The sequence below is a fragment of the Diabrotica virgifera genome, chromosome 6 (genome assembly GCF_917563875.1).
Source record: "Diabrotica virgifera virgifera chromosome 6, PGI_DIABVI_V3a".
NCBI classification, from domain to species: domain Eukaryota; kingdom Metazoa; phylum Arthropoda; class Insecta; order Coleoptera; family Chrysomelidae; genus Diabrotica; species Diabrotica virgifera.
This window is the reverse complement of record NC_065448.1, coordinates 246,377,415-246,392,355: the sequence shown is the minus strand read 5'-3', so window position 1 is coordinate 246,392,355 and position 14,941 is coordinate 246,377,415. Positions and strand designations below refer to the sequence as shown.

Genomic DNA, 14,941 nt, shown 5'->3' with positions numbered 1-14,941 from the left:
TCAAGTTAAAAAACTAAGGGCCGGTTGTTCGAACGCTAATCAACAATGATCACTATCAAATATTTAATTACTGTCACCAAAACTGTCAATGTCAACTTTTATTGGGTTGCTTAAAACATAATTGATTAAAATTATGAGATTAGTTAATCAATTAACATAATTATTAACATAATTGATTAAGTAATTTCATATTATATTTTCAGCAACCCAACCAAAGTTGACATTGACAGTTGTGACAGTAATTAAATATTTGATAGTGATCATTGTTGATTAGCTTTCGAACAACCGGCCCTAAGATTCTCTTTAGAAAAACAATGGGGTTCAATCTTACTACGGTATAAATATTACTATCTTTACCATGGCATTTAAGAGTTAGAAACCGCGATAAAAGGAAATATATTCAGAAATATTTTAGTTTTTGAATTCAATTGGATACGATACGTATACACGAGTCACATATTTATTCTAAAAAATAAAAATTAAATTAGTATTTCCATGGCGATTAAATTTTGAATATAATTGGAAAAAACTAATTTAAAAATTCTGTTATAGACTATCAAAGAAAATCTTTTTAGCCAACACTGGATTATCTTGTTAATAATGTGATAACGTGTAAAATACATAGTACTAGCTATGAGATATTATCTGTAAAAACATGTTCTGTTTGCTTTATAATAACTGGTAAGCGGAGTATAATATAGTCGGATAATTATTTATTTTGACACTGATGATTAAATTTAACACTACTATGCAACTAAGGCAATTTATTGTAGTGTCAGTATAGGCATTATATTGCACCTAGAATGTGATAGTATGAGTGATGGATTACTCGATAGAAGTTTATCTAACAATAACACATTGAAAAACTTTGTTGGAAAAAATGGATGGGATTACAAAAAATTTTTATTAAGAAACCCCAATTATTTTTCAGTTTTTTACCTATTCTAGTGACGGTATTACCTTTTTTGAAAAATATTTATAAAATTGTATCAAAAAACAAAAAAAAAACGAAAAAATGCGGTTTTTTATTTTTGAAGGTGCGTTTCACCAATTTTAAAAATTTGAAAAAATTCAGGGTGAAATATTATGAAAAAATACACGTTATATAGTTTTTTCGTGAAAACGAATGTCTTAGTTATTTTTTATACTCATTTAAAATTTTTAAATCGTTCTAAAATTTAAATTTCCCGCCAAAAATTAAAAAAAAAAATTTTTTCGCACAGAACTTTTTAAATTTTACAAATTTTTTATTTAAAGTTTTTCGCTAGTTCTCGATGCGGCTGAGATAAAAAATAAAAACATAAAAAGCCTAATTAGGCTCTAGGTGGGTCACATGACCACCTAGGGGGCTAAAAATTTCAGAAAGTTAGTTTCACTATATATGCTAAACGGTGACCTATATGGAATTCGAATCGAGTTGGGGGCACTTTTCATCATCTTACCCGGCTAGGCCCTTTATATTGAAAACAAATGAGGATAGGCAACGGTATGACATACCGCATGTGAGTGTCTACGTCCTGAAACATCCACAGTAGTTAAGAGTTAAATGGTGGTGGTAGCAGCCATGGTCCTGGCAATTGAAGTATGTACTAGAATCAAATCCAGATCTCTTCTTATAAGATTTTCTACATTTATTGAAATGCAGCATAGGTTGGTAGTTGCACAGAACTCATTTGTACCCTCTTTATTTTAGATTATTCTCGGAATTTTATTTTTATATCCCTTTGTATCAGTGCTTTTTGAGTTTTCTTTTGGTGTGAGCCTGTTGTTAATCCTCTGTATCCAACTTTTTAGTCTTTCCTTCATCGATGAGGAAGGCAGCCCACTCTAGTTTGTGCTAAATGTAATTTTATAGTAGTACGCACATGTTTCTGTAATATTTTATACTTTTGATAAATACAGGGTGTCCAGAAACTCTACCGACAAACGAAGACAGGAGATTTCTCAGATAATTTTAAGACAATTTAACTCAATTCACCTAGTCCGAAAATGCTTCCTAAGGGAGCTAGAGCTCTTTAAAAATGGCGCCATGTGATTAGTTTTTCTTAAATACCTCCAGAACGCTTCTATTTAGAAAAACGAAAATTTGTATACATATTTAGTTTCCATAAATGAATCGATTCCATTCATTGTGAATTTCTAGTACCGGTCATAGGCGTCCGTTTTGGGTAGGGCAATGGTTATTTTATGGCATAACTTTTTTGTCTTCAACTTTTAAGCATTTTTGATACTGGATTATTAAATTGTGAGGTATTCTAGTACTAAAGGATACTCTTACTTTAAGTCGGTAGGACACACCGTTTTCTAGAAAAATCGATTTGAAAATTTTTGGTTTTGGGAATTTGAAAAAAAAATTGAAAAAAATAAAAAAAAACAATGTATTTTACAAACTTAAAGCAAGAGCAACTTTTAGTAATCGAATATCTCATAATTGAATAATTTAGAGTCAAAAATACTTAAAAATTAAAGACAATAAAGTTATGCTATAAAATAACTGTTGACCTACCCAAAACGGACGCCTATGACCGTTTCTAGAAATTCGCCATTAATGAAATCAATTAATCTCTGGAATATAAATAGATGTACCAGTTTTCATCTTTCTAAATAGTTTTTTTTTAATCTTTTTTTTTAATTCAAAGAACGAAAAATTTTCAAATTGATTTTTCTAGAAAACGGTGTATCCTATCGACTTAAAGTAAGAGTACCTTTTAGTACTACAATACCTCACAATTTAATAATTCATAATCAAAAATGCTTAGAAATTAAGTACAAAAAAGTAGGCGATAAAATAACGATTGCCCTACCCAAAACGGACGCCTATGACCGGTAATAGAAATTCGCAATGGATGGAATCGATTCACTTTTGGAAAGTAAATAGGCATACTAATTTTCGTTTTTCTAAATAGAAGCGTTCTGGAGGTATTTAAGAAAAACTAATTACATGACGCCATCTTCAAAGAGCTCTACTAGCTCCCTTAGGAAGCATTTTCGGACTAGGTGAATTGGGTTAAATTGTCTTAAAAGTATCTGAGAAATCTCCTGTCTTCGTTTGTCGGTAGAGTTTCTGGACACCCTGTATAAAAATGAAATTTTTGGCGTTTTTGTTTTTATTTATTATTTTGCTTTCTGGCTATCTCGAAAATTTCTTGGCTTCTACTGACTTTTTAGTTTGATTGTGGGTCTTCTTACTGGCCTTTGGATCTTTTCTGTTGATGGTGTTTTTCTTTTTTTAAGTTAATTGGGATTAAACACTCTTCTATATGATATATAATAAACATATACATACATAATATTAAAGGTTACCTGTAGCTTTTAGAATTACTACTAAAATAGGTAGGTACTGTATAAAAACTTGACGCTTGTGCTTCTCCATTATTTTTTATATATTCTCTCAAACTTTTGATGTCGTTAGCAGTAATCAATGTGTACAAAAAAGAAACAAAAATACATTTTCAGTGTACCCTTTTGGTTTCAGGAGGGAATGGGTCAACTTAAAATTGTCTCAGGAGGACTGAAGTTAGAGGGAAAAACGTTCGTACTGGATAGTTTAATAGCAAGTAGTATAAAATCTAGGAGTTACCAGCCGATAGTTATAGAGTCCACAAGAAATTTGACACTTAGGTCAAGGCATAAAAATGGATACCTAGATAGTTCCATGATATTAGGTAAATATTTTTTTATTTTGTATTAATAATTTATTATTCATGTGGAAATCTCCAAGAGATCCCACTGCAGAATGACTACGCTTATAACTAAAGCTCGGATTATAGGCAAAATGCCTTTTTTGCCTATTTTGCCTATTATAATTGTTTTTTGCACTTTTTGCCTTTTTTCGTAAATTCCGCCTATTTGTGCCTTTTTTAAAATTTCACGGTACTACCAATGATATTATTCTATTACTAAACCATTCTATAATAAAATTTTGGGTCAATAATAAAATATCAATGGTTTGTTTATATAACAGATTTCTAGAAAAATGTACCTGATCGAGACTTGAGGGTTAACTATTTGGAAATCCCTAAGCTTTATTAGTTTATTATCAGTTGTACAGTCGGTTACTGTATCAGAGTTTAGTCACAAATTGCTATATCCTAGTTTAGTTTTGTTGCGTATACCGAAAAGCAAAGAACACGTTTTAAAACGTTTTAGACATTTGTGTGAAAGGATGACATCTAAATTAAGGCTATGGATCGCACCTTATTCGGAACGTTCTCTAGAAGGAGATGGAGCATTTTGTAAACCATGCGGAAAATCGGTAAGTTTTATTTTTTCTCTTTTTTTCTCGTCCCACAACATAACTAAATTCTAAAGCGGTTTTAGAATTCGAATTATTTTTTTTTAAGTTCTCAGATTTCAAGTAGAAAAAAGTACTTTATTGACTCTGTGGGATAGTTTAAGCAGTTAAAAAAAAAAGGAGGACGACGCATTTAAATTTGAGTTATGATGATTGCATCCAACATTCCTCAATATAAAGTTAATAACCCTAGTTTTAAATGCTTTTTCGAAAAACATCTTAATAAATCCTTACCGGACGAGAGTACATTGAGAAAACATACTGTGGAAAAATGTTATGTGGAATGTATTTCAAAAATTAAGCGGGAGTTAGAGGGCAATTTTTTATATTATCGTGGATGAAACGACAGATGTATGCGGCAGGTATATAGCTAATTTAATGATTGGAATTTTGAACGAAAACTTTGCGAGAAAACCTTATTTAGTTGCCGTTAAAGAATTGGAAAAAACAATAAATTTAACAATAAGTCGATTTATACAAGATAGTTTAACAAACCTCTCTTTATCCAACCCTGTACCAGTGAATAAAATAGTTTTAATGCTTTCAGATGCTGCGGCATATATGTTAAAAGCTGCTGTTTATTTAAAGATTTCTTATCTTAATTTAATTCATTGCACTTGTGTAGCCCACGGGGTAAATAGAATTGCTGAAGAAATAAGAAATCTGTTTCCGTTGGTAAATAATTTTATAAATTTTATGAAAAAAGTTTTTGTAAAGGCTCCGTTGAGGGTGCAAATATATAAAGAAAGACTTCCCGGTGTCCCTTTGCCACCTAAACCAGTAATTACAAGGTGGGGAACCTGGCTCGAAACAGTTTTTTTTACTTTGAACACTGCAATGAAATAGAATTAGTTATGTCAGAATTTGATGATGATATTTCCGAAGCCATTTGAGAAGCAAAAAATATATTAAAGAATCCCAAATTGAAACTGGAACTCGCTTATATCAATGACAATTATAAATTAATAGTTACCACAATTACCTTATTAGATAAACAAGAGATAAATTTATGTGAGTCAGTAAAATTAATAGATAATTTAAAGACGAAAATTAAATCGGCACCTGGAAGTAACGGTCAATTAATTTAAAAAAAAATGAAATATGTTTTCGACAAAAATGAAGGTTTTTCGTTTTTATCTAATGTTGTTAAAGTTTTGAATGGGACATTTTCCAAGGAATTACAAATTATGCCAGATTTATTATCCGTTATCCGCTCTGAAATATGCTAGAATTACATCTGTCGATGTCGAACGTTCGTTTTCAATGTACAAATTAATTTTAAGTGATCGAAGACATAGTTTTAAGACCGAAAATATTGAAAAATATTTAGTTGTTTCTATTAATGGTAAAATTTTAAGTGGTTACAATGTTTAATTATTAATTAACAGTTATTTAGTTACTAGTTTATTTATACTAATGTTATGATTATGATGTGTAAATATACCTGCCTTAAGTTAATATTACGCTAATTCACTTTGTACAATAAATAATAAGTTATATTCCTTTATTGCCTATATTTTGCCTAAATGTTAATATTCCTGCCTTTTTTAATAAGAATCTTTGCCTATATAGGCGCCTTTTTCTTCAATTTTTGTTGCCTATAAATCCGAGCTTTACTTATAACGTGGTTAATTAAAATCACATTTTTATAAAAACTAAAGAATAGGAGAATACATACATTGATAACAGGTTTCCAGTCAAAAAGTGTCTGCAAATAGTTTTAATCAAATTAATACTAATTCATTTTTTACACAAAATTTCGTTCATAACGTACGTACATGTAAAGTAAATATAATGTTTTTTCCTACTGGGATGATATAAGGTTACCTGTGAAGAAATGGACCTCAAATTAGGGTTGTTAGATGTTAAAAACGTGAGTTATAAGAGATAAAGTGAAAGAAAGCTAGCAAGCAACGCGTCTGGTTTGATAAGGTGACTGCTTTAACAACTCGCATTCGTCATCAAACATTTTCAAACTTGTCAAACCAGTGGCGTTGAGCGCTAGCTTTTTTACTTAATCTCTATATACATCTAGATATTCTTAGATATCTTTTATGTTGAGTTTTAATATAATATAATATGTCTATTCCATTTGGTATATCGTATACATTTGTTCCAGGAAATGAAAAATTAGAGTGCCTAACAAACAATTTTAAAATAACTGACGATCGAGGATCGTTGCTGTTTTCCGCTGATAGAAGGGAGGTTCTGGTGGGATCCGAAACTCTTCGAGTTGTTGGAGAGGGTGGAACCAGTTTCAGCGGATCTGTACAAACGACATTGGTTAGAGCCGATGCTGGCCATGAGCTAAGGTAAGCTTTTTAGAAAATTATTATTGATTTTGCGCACAACAAATATCATTATTTTATTATGTCTTATTGTTCATGCGTCTCGCGTGGATATTCCAGTTAGTTCTTCTTCTTCTTCTTTTGGCATCTAAACTCTGGATGGATATTTGGCTGTCCGGCTTTTTTCTTCCATTCAGATCTCTCTTATGCCCTTTTCCATTGAGTTAGATTCATAGTTTTCAGGTCTTTTTCCACGTCAGTAACTCAGTCTTTTTTTTATTTAACATATGAAAGGGACCACATTAAGTTCTTTAAACAAATATGGGTCCTTTGGTGGTGATCTAATTAACAAAGTCCGCAATTCAGACATATTAACCAATATGTCTGAATGTTCTCTTGTAACCCACAGTGCGTCCATAAAGTAACGCATAAATTCGTTATTTGTAAACCGGCGACTTTAAGGAAAAATCCCGAAACAGGTCGATTTTTATTTTTAAATTACGATTTTTTGGCGTATATATCATCCTCGTGACTTCATCCATCTGGGCGTGATGACGTAATCGATGTTTTTTTTAAATAGGAATAGGGGCCATGTGATAGCTCATTTGAGAGGGTATTTAATTCTCTATTCAATAATATAAACATTAACATAATTATTTATACAGGGTGTTCAAAAAACATTTTTTAAATTAAAATAAGTGAGAAAAAAAGAAGAATATATGTAATTTATTTTAAATCAAAATGCATTTTACTACTGTCAGTAAAGAGAAAAAAAAATGTATGTGACAAATAAACATTGATTTTCGTTTAAACGAAATGTTCAAACTGCCAAGAGACAGGTGGGTGGCAGCTTTAATATTGAATTTAAGCGAAAAACAATATTTATTTGTCAAATAAACATTTTTTCCTGTTTTATGACAACAGTAAAACGTATTTTGAATTAAATAAATTACAAACATTCTTCTTTTTGTCTCAATTATTTTAATTAAAAAAATGTTTTTTTGAACACCCTGTAAAAATAAATATGTTAATGTTTATATTAGTGAATAGAGAATTGAATACCCTTTCAAATGAGCTATCACATGACCCCTATTCTCATTTAAAAAATCATCGATTACGTCATCATGCCCAGATGGATGACGTCACTAGTATGATATATATGCCAAAAAATCGGAATTTAAAAATAAAAATCGACCTGTTTCGGGATTTTTCCTTAATATCGTCGGTTTACGAAATAATGAATTTATGCATTACTTTATGGACGCACTGTATACGAATTTATCATTATATGATAAAGCTGATAATTTTCGTAGTTGTTAAAAAATTTTTATAATGAATATATCTGGTAATGTTTATACATTAATTATTTATCTAGAAATATGTTTATTTGTGACAAATTGAAAATTCGTGTTTATATTTTATTTTTCCGATTCCGATTGTAAAATCTATATGTCACAATTATTATGTTCCAACTTTATGTGATATAAAGAGCTATTTTACTATAATAATTATTCGTTATAGTATTATTTACTTTTAGCATTATACAGGGTGTCTGGATCAAAACGAAAGGGGCATTATCAAAAATTGTGACATTTTTGAAAAAGTAAGGACCGGTTGTTCGAACGCTAATCAAAAATGGAATAAACTGATCATTATCAAATATTTAATTTCTGTCACCAACTGTCCATGTCAACTTTGTTTGGGTTGCTGAAAACATAATTGATTATAATTATGAGATTTATTAATCAATTATGTTAATAATTGTTATGTTAATTAATAATTAATGATTAATTAATCAATCAATTATGTTAATTACCATCATGATAATTAAAATAATTGATTACAATCAACTGATTGACGTACGAATGAGGAGTGTTGTTATTTGATTGTTGTTAAGGGGACCTAATTATAATCAACTTCTTGATTAGCGTTCGAACAACCGGCCCTTAGTGATTTTTGATAAAAGTGGGACACATTTTTCCGGTATTATTTTATTTTGACCCCCAAACCACTGTAAGACTAATCCCAATATAGAAAGTGGGGATTAAATGACATATCGTGTAATCGAATGGTGGGAGTTATTTTTACCTAGCAGGTTGAGGGGCGAATGTATGTAAAGTATGTCCAATTACTGGAAGACGTGATTAATCCTGCTTTTACTATTATTATTGATGAGTATTTGAGGTTTCAACAGGATGGTGTTTCTCCGCATTATGAAACTTTTCTCTTACTAATGAAATAAAAAATTTTAGTAGTTCCAAAATGACACAAAATCTAGGCATCGGATAAAAAAGTTTATTTGAAAAAAGTGGATTTTTTGTTCTTCTTAATGGCGGTACAGGCTCGGGTTTTTAATATTGTATTTAATTACAGAGTTATTTCCACATATTAATATATTTTTCAAATTGGGCTCTGTACCGCCATTCTTTATTATATTACGAATACGTGTGCCAAATATCTCGAAAAAATTTTCAAAATTACAGCCGCAATCTTGGAACGCGTATTTGCTACCTGTTGATCGCTACTGTTTCCTCTTAAGAAATCTTGACAAAATAGCCTAACATGCACATTGTTATGATCTAAATACTAAATCTAAAGACCCCAGATTAACCCGGCGTTGATATACCTTATTATTATAACCTGACCATTACAGAAAACTATTATATAACTCATATTTAATTGGTGGTTTTAGTTATATAAAATACAAGACTTTTATTACAGTTCAAGGATTGGTAAAAAAGGGAGAGTTACTCAAGGTTTAATGGATATATCGCCTGAAAACGATAAATATAATATAGTTGGTAGATTAAAAAAAATCCTTGTTTTGTTTAAGAAAAGTATGTATACAGTGATGAGTGCACTAATAACTGGCAAAATAACGCAAAATATGGAAAATATAATACGTCGTGAAATATAAAAAGAAGAAAGTAGCCTAGGTGGGAAATTATCAATAGAAAGCTATAAATTTACAATATATTGATAGTTTCCCACCTTTAACGCATATCAAACTCGCCGATCACTTAAATCGTTTTTTCTGTGAGACGGTTCATTCTAGCAAAAAAATGCTAATAAACATTTTTGTTCAACTTATCTTAGCTTCATGTCTTATTTGAAATATTATTATGGCATACAGATTCTCACTTAAACGATGTTTTCAGTAGTAATTACACGAGAGCTCTAAAATTATCGATTTGTATCCCGAGTGACATTTTGACAGTTTCAATTTCACGACCCGAAGGGGAGTGAAATTATGTTAAAGTGTCAGGAGGGCAAAACTAATCAAATAATTTTATAGAGCTCGAGAGTAATTTGGTAAGATTATTTTATGTAAAAAACTCTTTTTAAATAATTTTAACTAATATTTTATTGATATCTTCGCCTGAATATTTGCTGAAGCTATTGATGGTAAAACAAGTCGATAATTTTTCAGAACTCGAGAGTAATTTGGTAAGATTATTTCATGAATAAAACTCTCTTTAAATCATTTTAACTAATATTTTATTGATGTCTTCGCCTGAATATTTTTAAGCCTGTTTTGAATAAATCAGAAAATTATGAGATTATAGTAATACTTCGGACAGTTTATGAGAGAAGAACATAATAATATACTATTAACTTAATTAAAAAAAAAAATGACAAAGTAATTTTAAACAGCGTAAAATTATTTTCCCCAAAACATGTCGATTTTTTGTTTACTTATATATAATTAGAATAACTGTTTAACCGTTACCCGTAGAAAAATTATTTTTTTATATTTAGAAAGACTGAATTTTTATAAACACTTAGAAAGAAAACAATTGTCCTAGGACAATTAGGGACGAAGTTAGCCCCCCCTTTTTTTAATTCACATGTTCTTGCAAAATGATTTTGGAATATTTAGAATTATTTTTTGTCATTTTTTTTTAAATTACATTAATAGTGTAAAAATTCTTCTTTCATAAACTATCCAAAATATTACTGTAACTTCATCATTTTCTGACTTATAGTGTTGCAAAAAAAATTAACTTTGGATAAACAAATTAAATAACTTTTAAACTATTTGACCAGTTGCTTTGAAATTTACGGTATGATTTAAGCATTAGAAGTTTCAGAATTTTTTGTAATAAGAAGGTTCTAAGTTAATTTTTACATAAGTTATGAATATTTATATAAACTCAAAATATATTATTATTTTGCAATTTTCTAAGCAACCAATATGTCTAAGGATAGACATATTCAGGAAATGCCATATTGAAGTTTTTTATGCAATTTAGGAGATTCTTACTCTCAAATTTGTTTAAAATGCTTAACTTTTTGGTAATAAACGAAAAAAGCGAAAATTTACCTTTTTAAATCTTCATTTGTTAATAACTATGAATATCATCAAAATCGGCTGCAGGAAATATATAGGTTATTATAATAGATGTTCATACTACTCAAAAAAATTGGTTTTGGCCTGGAGGGTGTTGTGTCACCAACAGGATATTTTTTTCCTTATTTCTCTGAACTAATAGGAAAACCATTTTGATCTACTAAACTTGAGTTATTTATATATAAAATATATACAAAATTTAGAATAAGTGTTCTATTTTGATTTCTCTTGTTACAGATTAGAGTCTCCTACCAGATCATTGGAGATAAAAGCCGCGAAGGGGATCCACATGGAATCTCGAGGAGGCAAGATCCGAACGATCTCCCTCAACGATTTGACCCTTCATTCCGAAGTAGGGTCCATCAAATTAGAAACAAGTTCAATTCTAATGCCATTGCTACCAACAGCTAAGGTGATGTCACGAGCAGCGTCCAGTGACACATACGACATTTATCAGCTCTGTGTTTGCGAGAGCGGCAAACTATTCCTCGCTTCCCCCCATCTAGTGTGTGCTTCTGAAAATGACGATAGGTTGTGCCGATAATGTTGGTAATTAATTAGATATTTTTTCGTGTATACTTTTTGAGAAATACCAAAGAGCAATAATTTTTTAATAATTTTATATTATTAAAAATTTAATTTTGGTTTGTAGGAACTGATTAGAAGATTTTAAAAAAATTCGATATAAAATTTTGGTTTAATAATTTTGTTTATTTCGGTTTTGAATAGACAGGATATATTCAACTATTCTATTAATTTTTTTAATTTTTTTTACTTTTTATATACTGGGTGCAGCATAAGTGCGGGGAAGGATAATTACTCTTTTGTCGTAAAATATACGAAAAAAATTTATTTAGGTAAAAGTTGAGGAATCGATAGGACCATAATTTAAAATTATTTTTACATACACAGAATCACCCGTGTTGACAGGGTAAAACAAAATTATCTTTTTTAACGAAACACCCTGTATATTTTTACATTTTTGAAGGATTCTTTTCGATGTTTTCTTTCTTAAATATAAGATTTTCCAATTTTATATGAGGTAGTTTAAAAGATATTAATTTGTGTTAAGTGTTGGTCGAAACTCGAAATGAGTATTTTATGAGTTTTCTTAAATGGAACACACTATATTTTAGTACTGTGATGAATTTATATTTTAAGGTTCTTTTTTATTTCTTAAGCATTCTCTATAATACCTCATTTCTTTAATTTGTGAGTTATTCGTGATTCTTTAAGAAAAACAATTACGTGAAATTTTATTAGGTTGGCCGTGAAAATATTCAATAAAAAATTATGTTATTTTCATATTAACGTTTATATTTAAAAAAATACGTATTGAATTAACTAATTTTTAGTTGACTAATGCGTATACAGGGTGATTCATTAAGAATGCCGAATCTCTGAGTTATAGATTTTAGACCTCTAAAATATTAAGATTTAACCCAAATCACTTAAATAAATTGTGGCTCCTTACTGAGTTACACGGTGTTTTATTTAAAAACTATTTGTACCTAGTACTTTAAAATTATTTGACATATCCTTGCCATACTCGGCAGAAAGTGTAAGTTCTATACATTCTATTAAATTATGATAAATAAACGTTTCTGGCTACTACCAGAGGCGTACGACAGGAGACAGTGAATGGTTGACCCTTCCTAAATTCTACGCCTTTGGCGGAATTGCCATTCTAGTACAGTTTTTCGATTCTCCAATACTTTCTATGTAAATATTATACCCTTAACTCATAACGATAAAGTCATTAGTTTTCGAGATATTTGAAGTTAAACATGTAACGGCACATATTATATTTTGATTAATGTGTTATGCCGCGTAATTTTAAATTTCAAAAGTTGAAAATTCAAAATAACTGTGCCGTTACATATTTAACGTCAAATATCTAAAAAACTAATGGCTTTATCGTTACGAGTGAAGAGTATATTATTTACATAGGGAGTATTGGAGAATCAAAAAATTGTGATACTAGAATAGCAATTCCGCCAGTGGTGTAGAATTTGGGAAAGGTCGACCATTCACTGTCCCCTGTCGTACGCCTATGCTAGTAGCCAGAAACAACGTTTATTTAACATAGTTTCATAGGGTGTAGAGTACTTACACTTTCTGCCAAGTATGGCAAGGATATGGCAAATAGCTTTAAAGTACTGGGTACAAATATTTTTAAAATTTTTAAATAAAACACCCTGTAACTCAGTAAGGAGTCACATTTTATTTAAATGATTTAAGTTGAATCTTAATATTTTGAAGTTTAGAATCTACAACTTAGAGACTGGGCATCCTTAATGAATCACCCTGTATGTTGATTTAATACAATTTAATTAATTTAATGAAAATGGTTGGGTTATTATCTGGATTTTTCATTTCCTCGAATTAAAATGCTGAATGAAAGATTTCAAGATTTTCTACTCGTAAAAAAAATTGACTTTTATTACAAAAAAATAAGAGGTAACCATTTTTCTTTATCTTTACTTACTTAAAGAGACTTTGCAATAAGTTTCGCAACTAAAAAATATCAACAATAAGTAAACTAAAAAAATTCTCTGCTTTGATATCGTTACGAAGTAAAATATTTTTGTATTTGTTTTCTACTTTATTAAAGTAAGTAGATCGCAGCAATTAACTAATGGCACTAAAACAGACAAATATTCAGAAAGAACGTTCTTTGTGGATTAACATTTATTTTAGTCTATTACGAAAAAACAAAATATTTTAGTTATGAAATATGGTCAAAGGAAATAATAATGGGAGCAGAAAATAAATATTTTACCGACTCACAAGTCTATATTTATCATAGTTTGTAATTCATGTGAATAATGTTTGTATAATAAATTTTTATACAAGGTGTGTCAAAAGTATCGGGACAGTAAATATTTTTGAAAAATCTATCGAATGAGATCAAACTGTACTCCCCACTCCACTTATCTGTTATGTAACCACAAAGATTTTTTTATTCTAAAACTGGAAAAATAACCAATAACAGATTAAAATCAGTTCTATCTTTCTGTTTTATATTTTTTTTTGAAAAATTTAATATCCTGCCATATCTGTTTTTAGAAAATGCAATAAAGTGATCGCATTTAATTTTGTTAGAGCTTAAAATAAAGAAAATTTTCTTCGAAGTAAAAAGTATACATGAAAATTATTCGTGGTAGCCAATTACTGTTTTTACGTCATATATTTTATATATAAGTTTTTATTATATATATTATGCTGTATAAAAATACTAAGTATTATTTTGTATATAGATTTGTATTTCCTTTTGAGCTAAAAAATATTTTGAAAAATAAAATATAAATATAATATTATACTTGTTTTATTAGATTGTATTCTTTAAACCTACTTTTCGTTTTCACTCCTAGAGGAGTAGAGAAATATGGATTAAGTACGCCCAAGCATAAAGCGCCCTATATTCTGCATCATATTCTCTACATTGCTGAATGCAATGGAGAGCTGGACGCTTACAGAGACACTAATGAAAAAATTGGAGGCCTTTGAGATGTGGATATATCGACGAATATTACAAATAAGTTGTTGGCTTGATCGAATAAGAAATCAAGTAATTTTTTAACGAATGAAAAGGAGCACAGAAATAAGAGAAACAATAAAAATTCGAAAGTTACAATATTTCAGCAGTGTAATGAGACATCCACAGACTTATTATACAGGGTGCTCAGAAACTCTTCCAACAAATGAAGAGCGGAGATTCCTCAGCTAATTTGAAGATAATTTAACCCAATTCACCTAGTCCAAAAATGCTTCCTAAGGGAGCTAGAGCTCTTTGAACATGGCGTTTTGTAAATATATTTTTTTAAATATCTCCAGAACGCTTCCATTTAGAAAAACAAAAACTCGTAATTGTATTTATCTTCCAACATAAATCTATTCCACGAATTAGGAAATTCTAGTACCGGTCATAGGCGTCTTTTTTGGGTAGGAGAACGGTTATTTTATTACATGATTTTTTTTGTCTTTAACTGTTAAGCATTTCTGACA

General features: G+C 29.7%; 1 protein-coding gene across 4 annotated transcripts in view; it reads left to right on the top strand.

Moving 5' to 3' along the window:
• Positions 1 to 14,248, top strand: part of LOC126887501 (gamma-sarcoglycan) — a 762,843-nt gene extending 748,595 nt beyond the window's left edge. For all 4 annotated transcript variants that reach the window (XM_050655124.1, XM_050655123.1, XM_050655122.1 and 1 more), the window contains 3 exons: positions 3,476 to 3,665; positions 6,414 to 6,606; positions 11,171 to 14,248. In XM_050655124.1, coding sequence (XP_050511081.1) covers positions 3,476 to 3,665; positions 6,414 to 6,606; positions 11,171 to 11,477 — 690 coding nt within the window. In that variant the 3' untranslated portion in view covers positions 11,478 to 14,248. The remainder of the gene's footprint in view (positions 1 to 3,475; positions 3,666 to 6,413; positions 6,607 to 11,170) is intronic.
• The last annotated feature ends 693 nt before the right edge of the window (positions 14,249 to 14,941 follow it).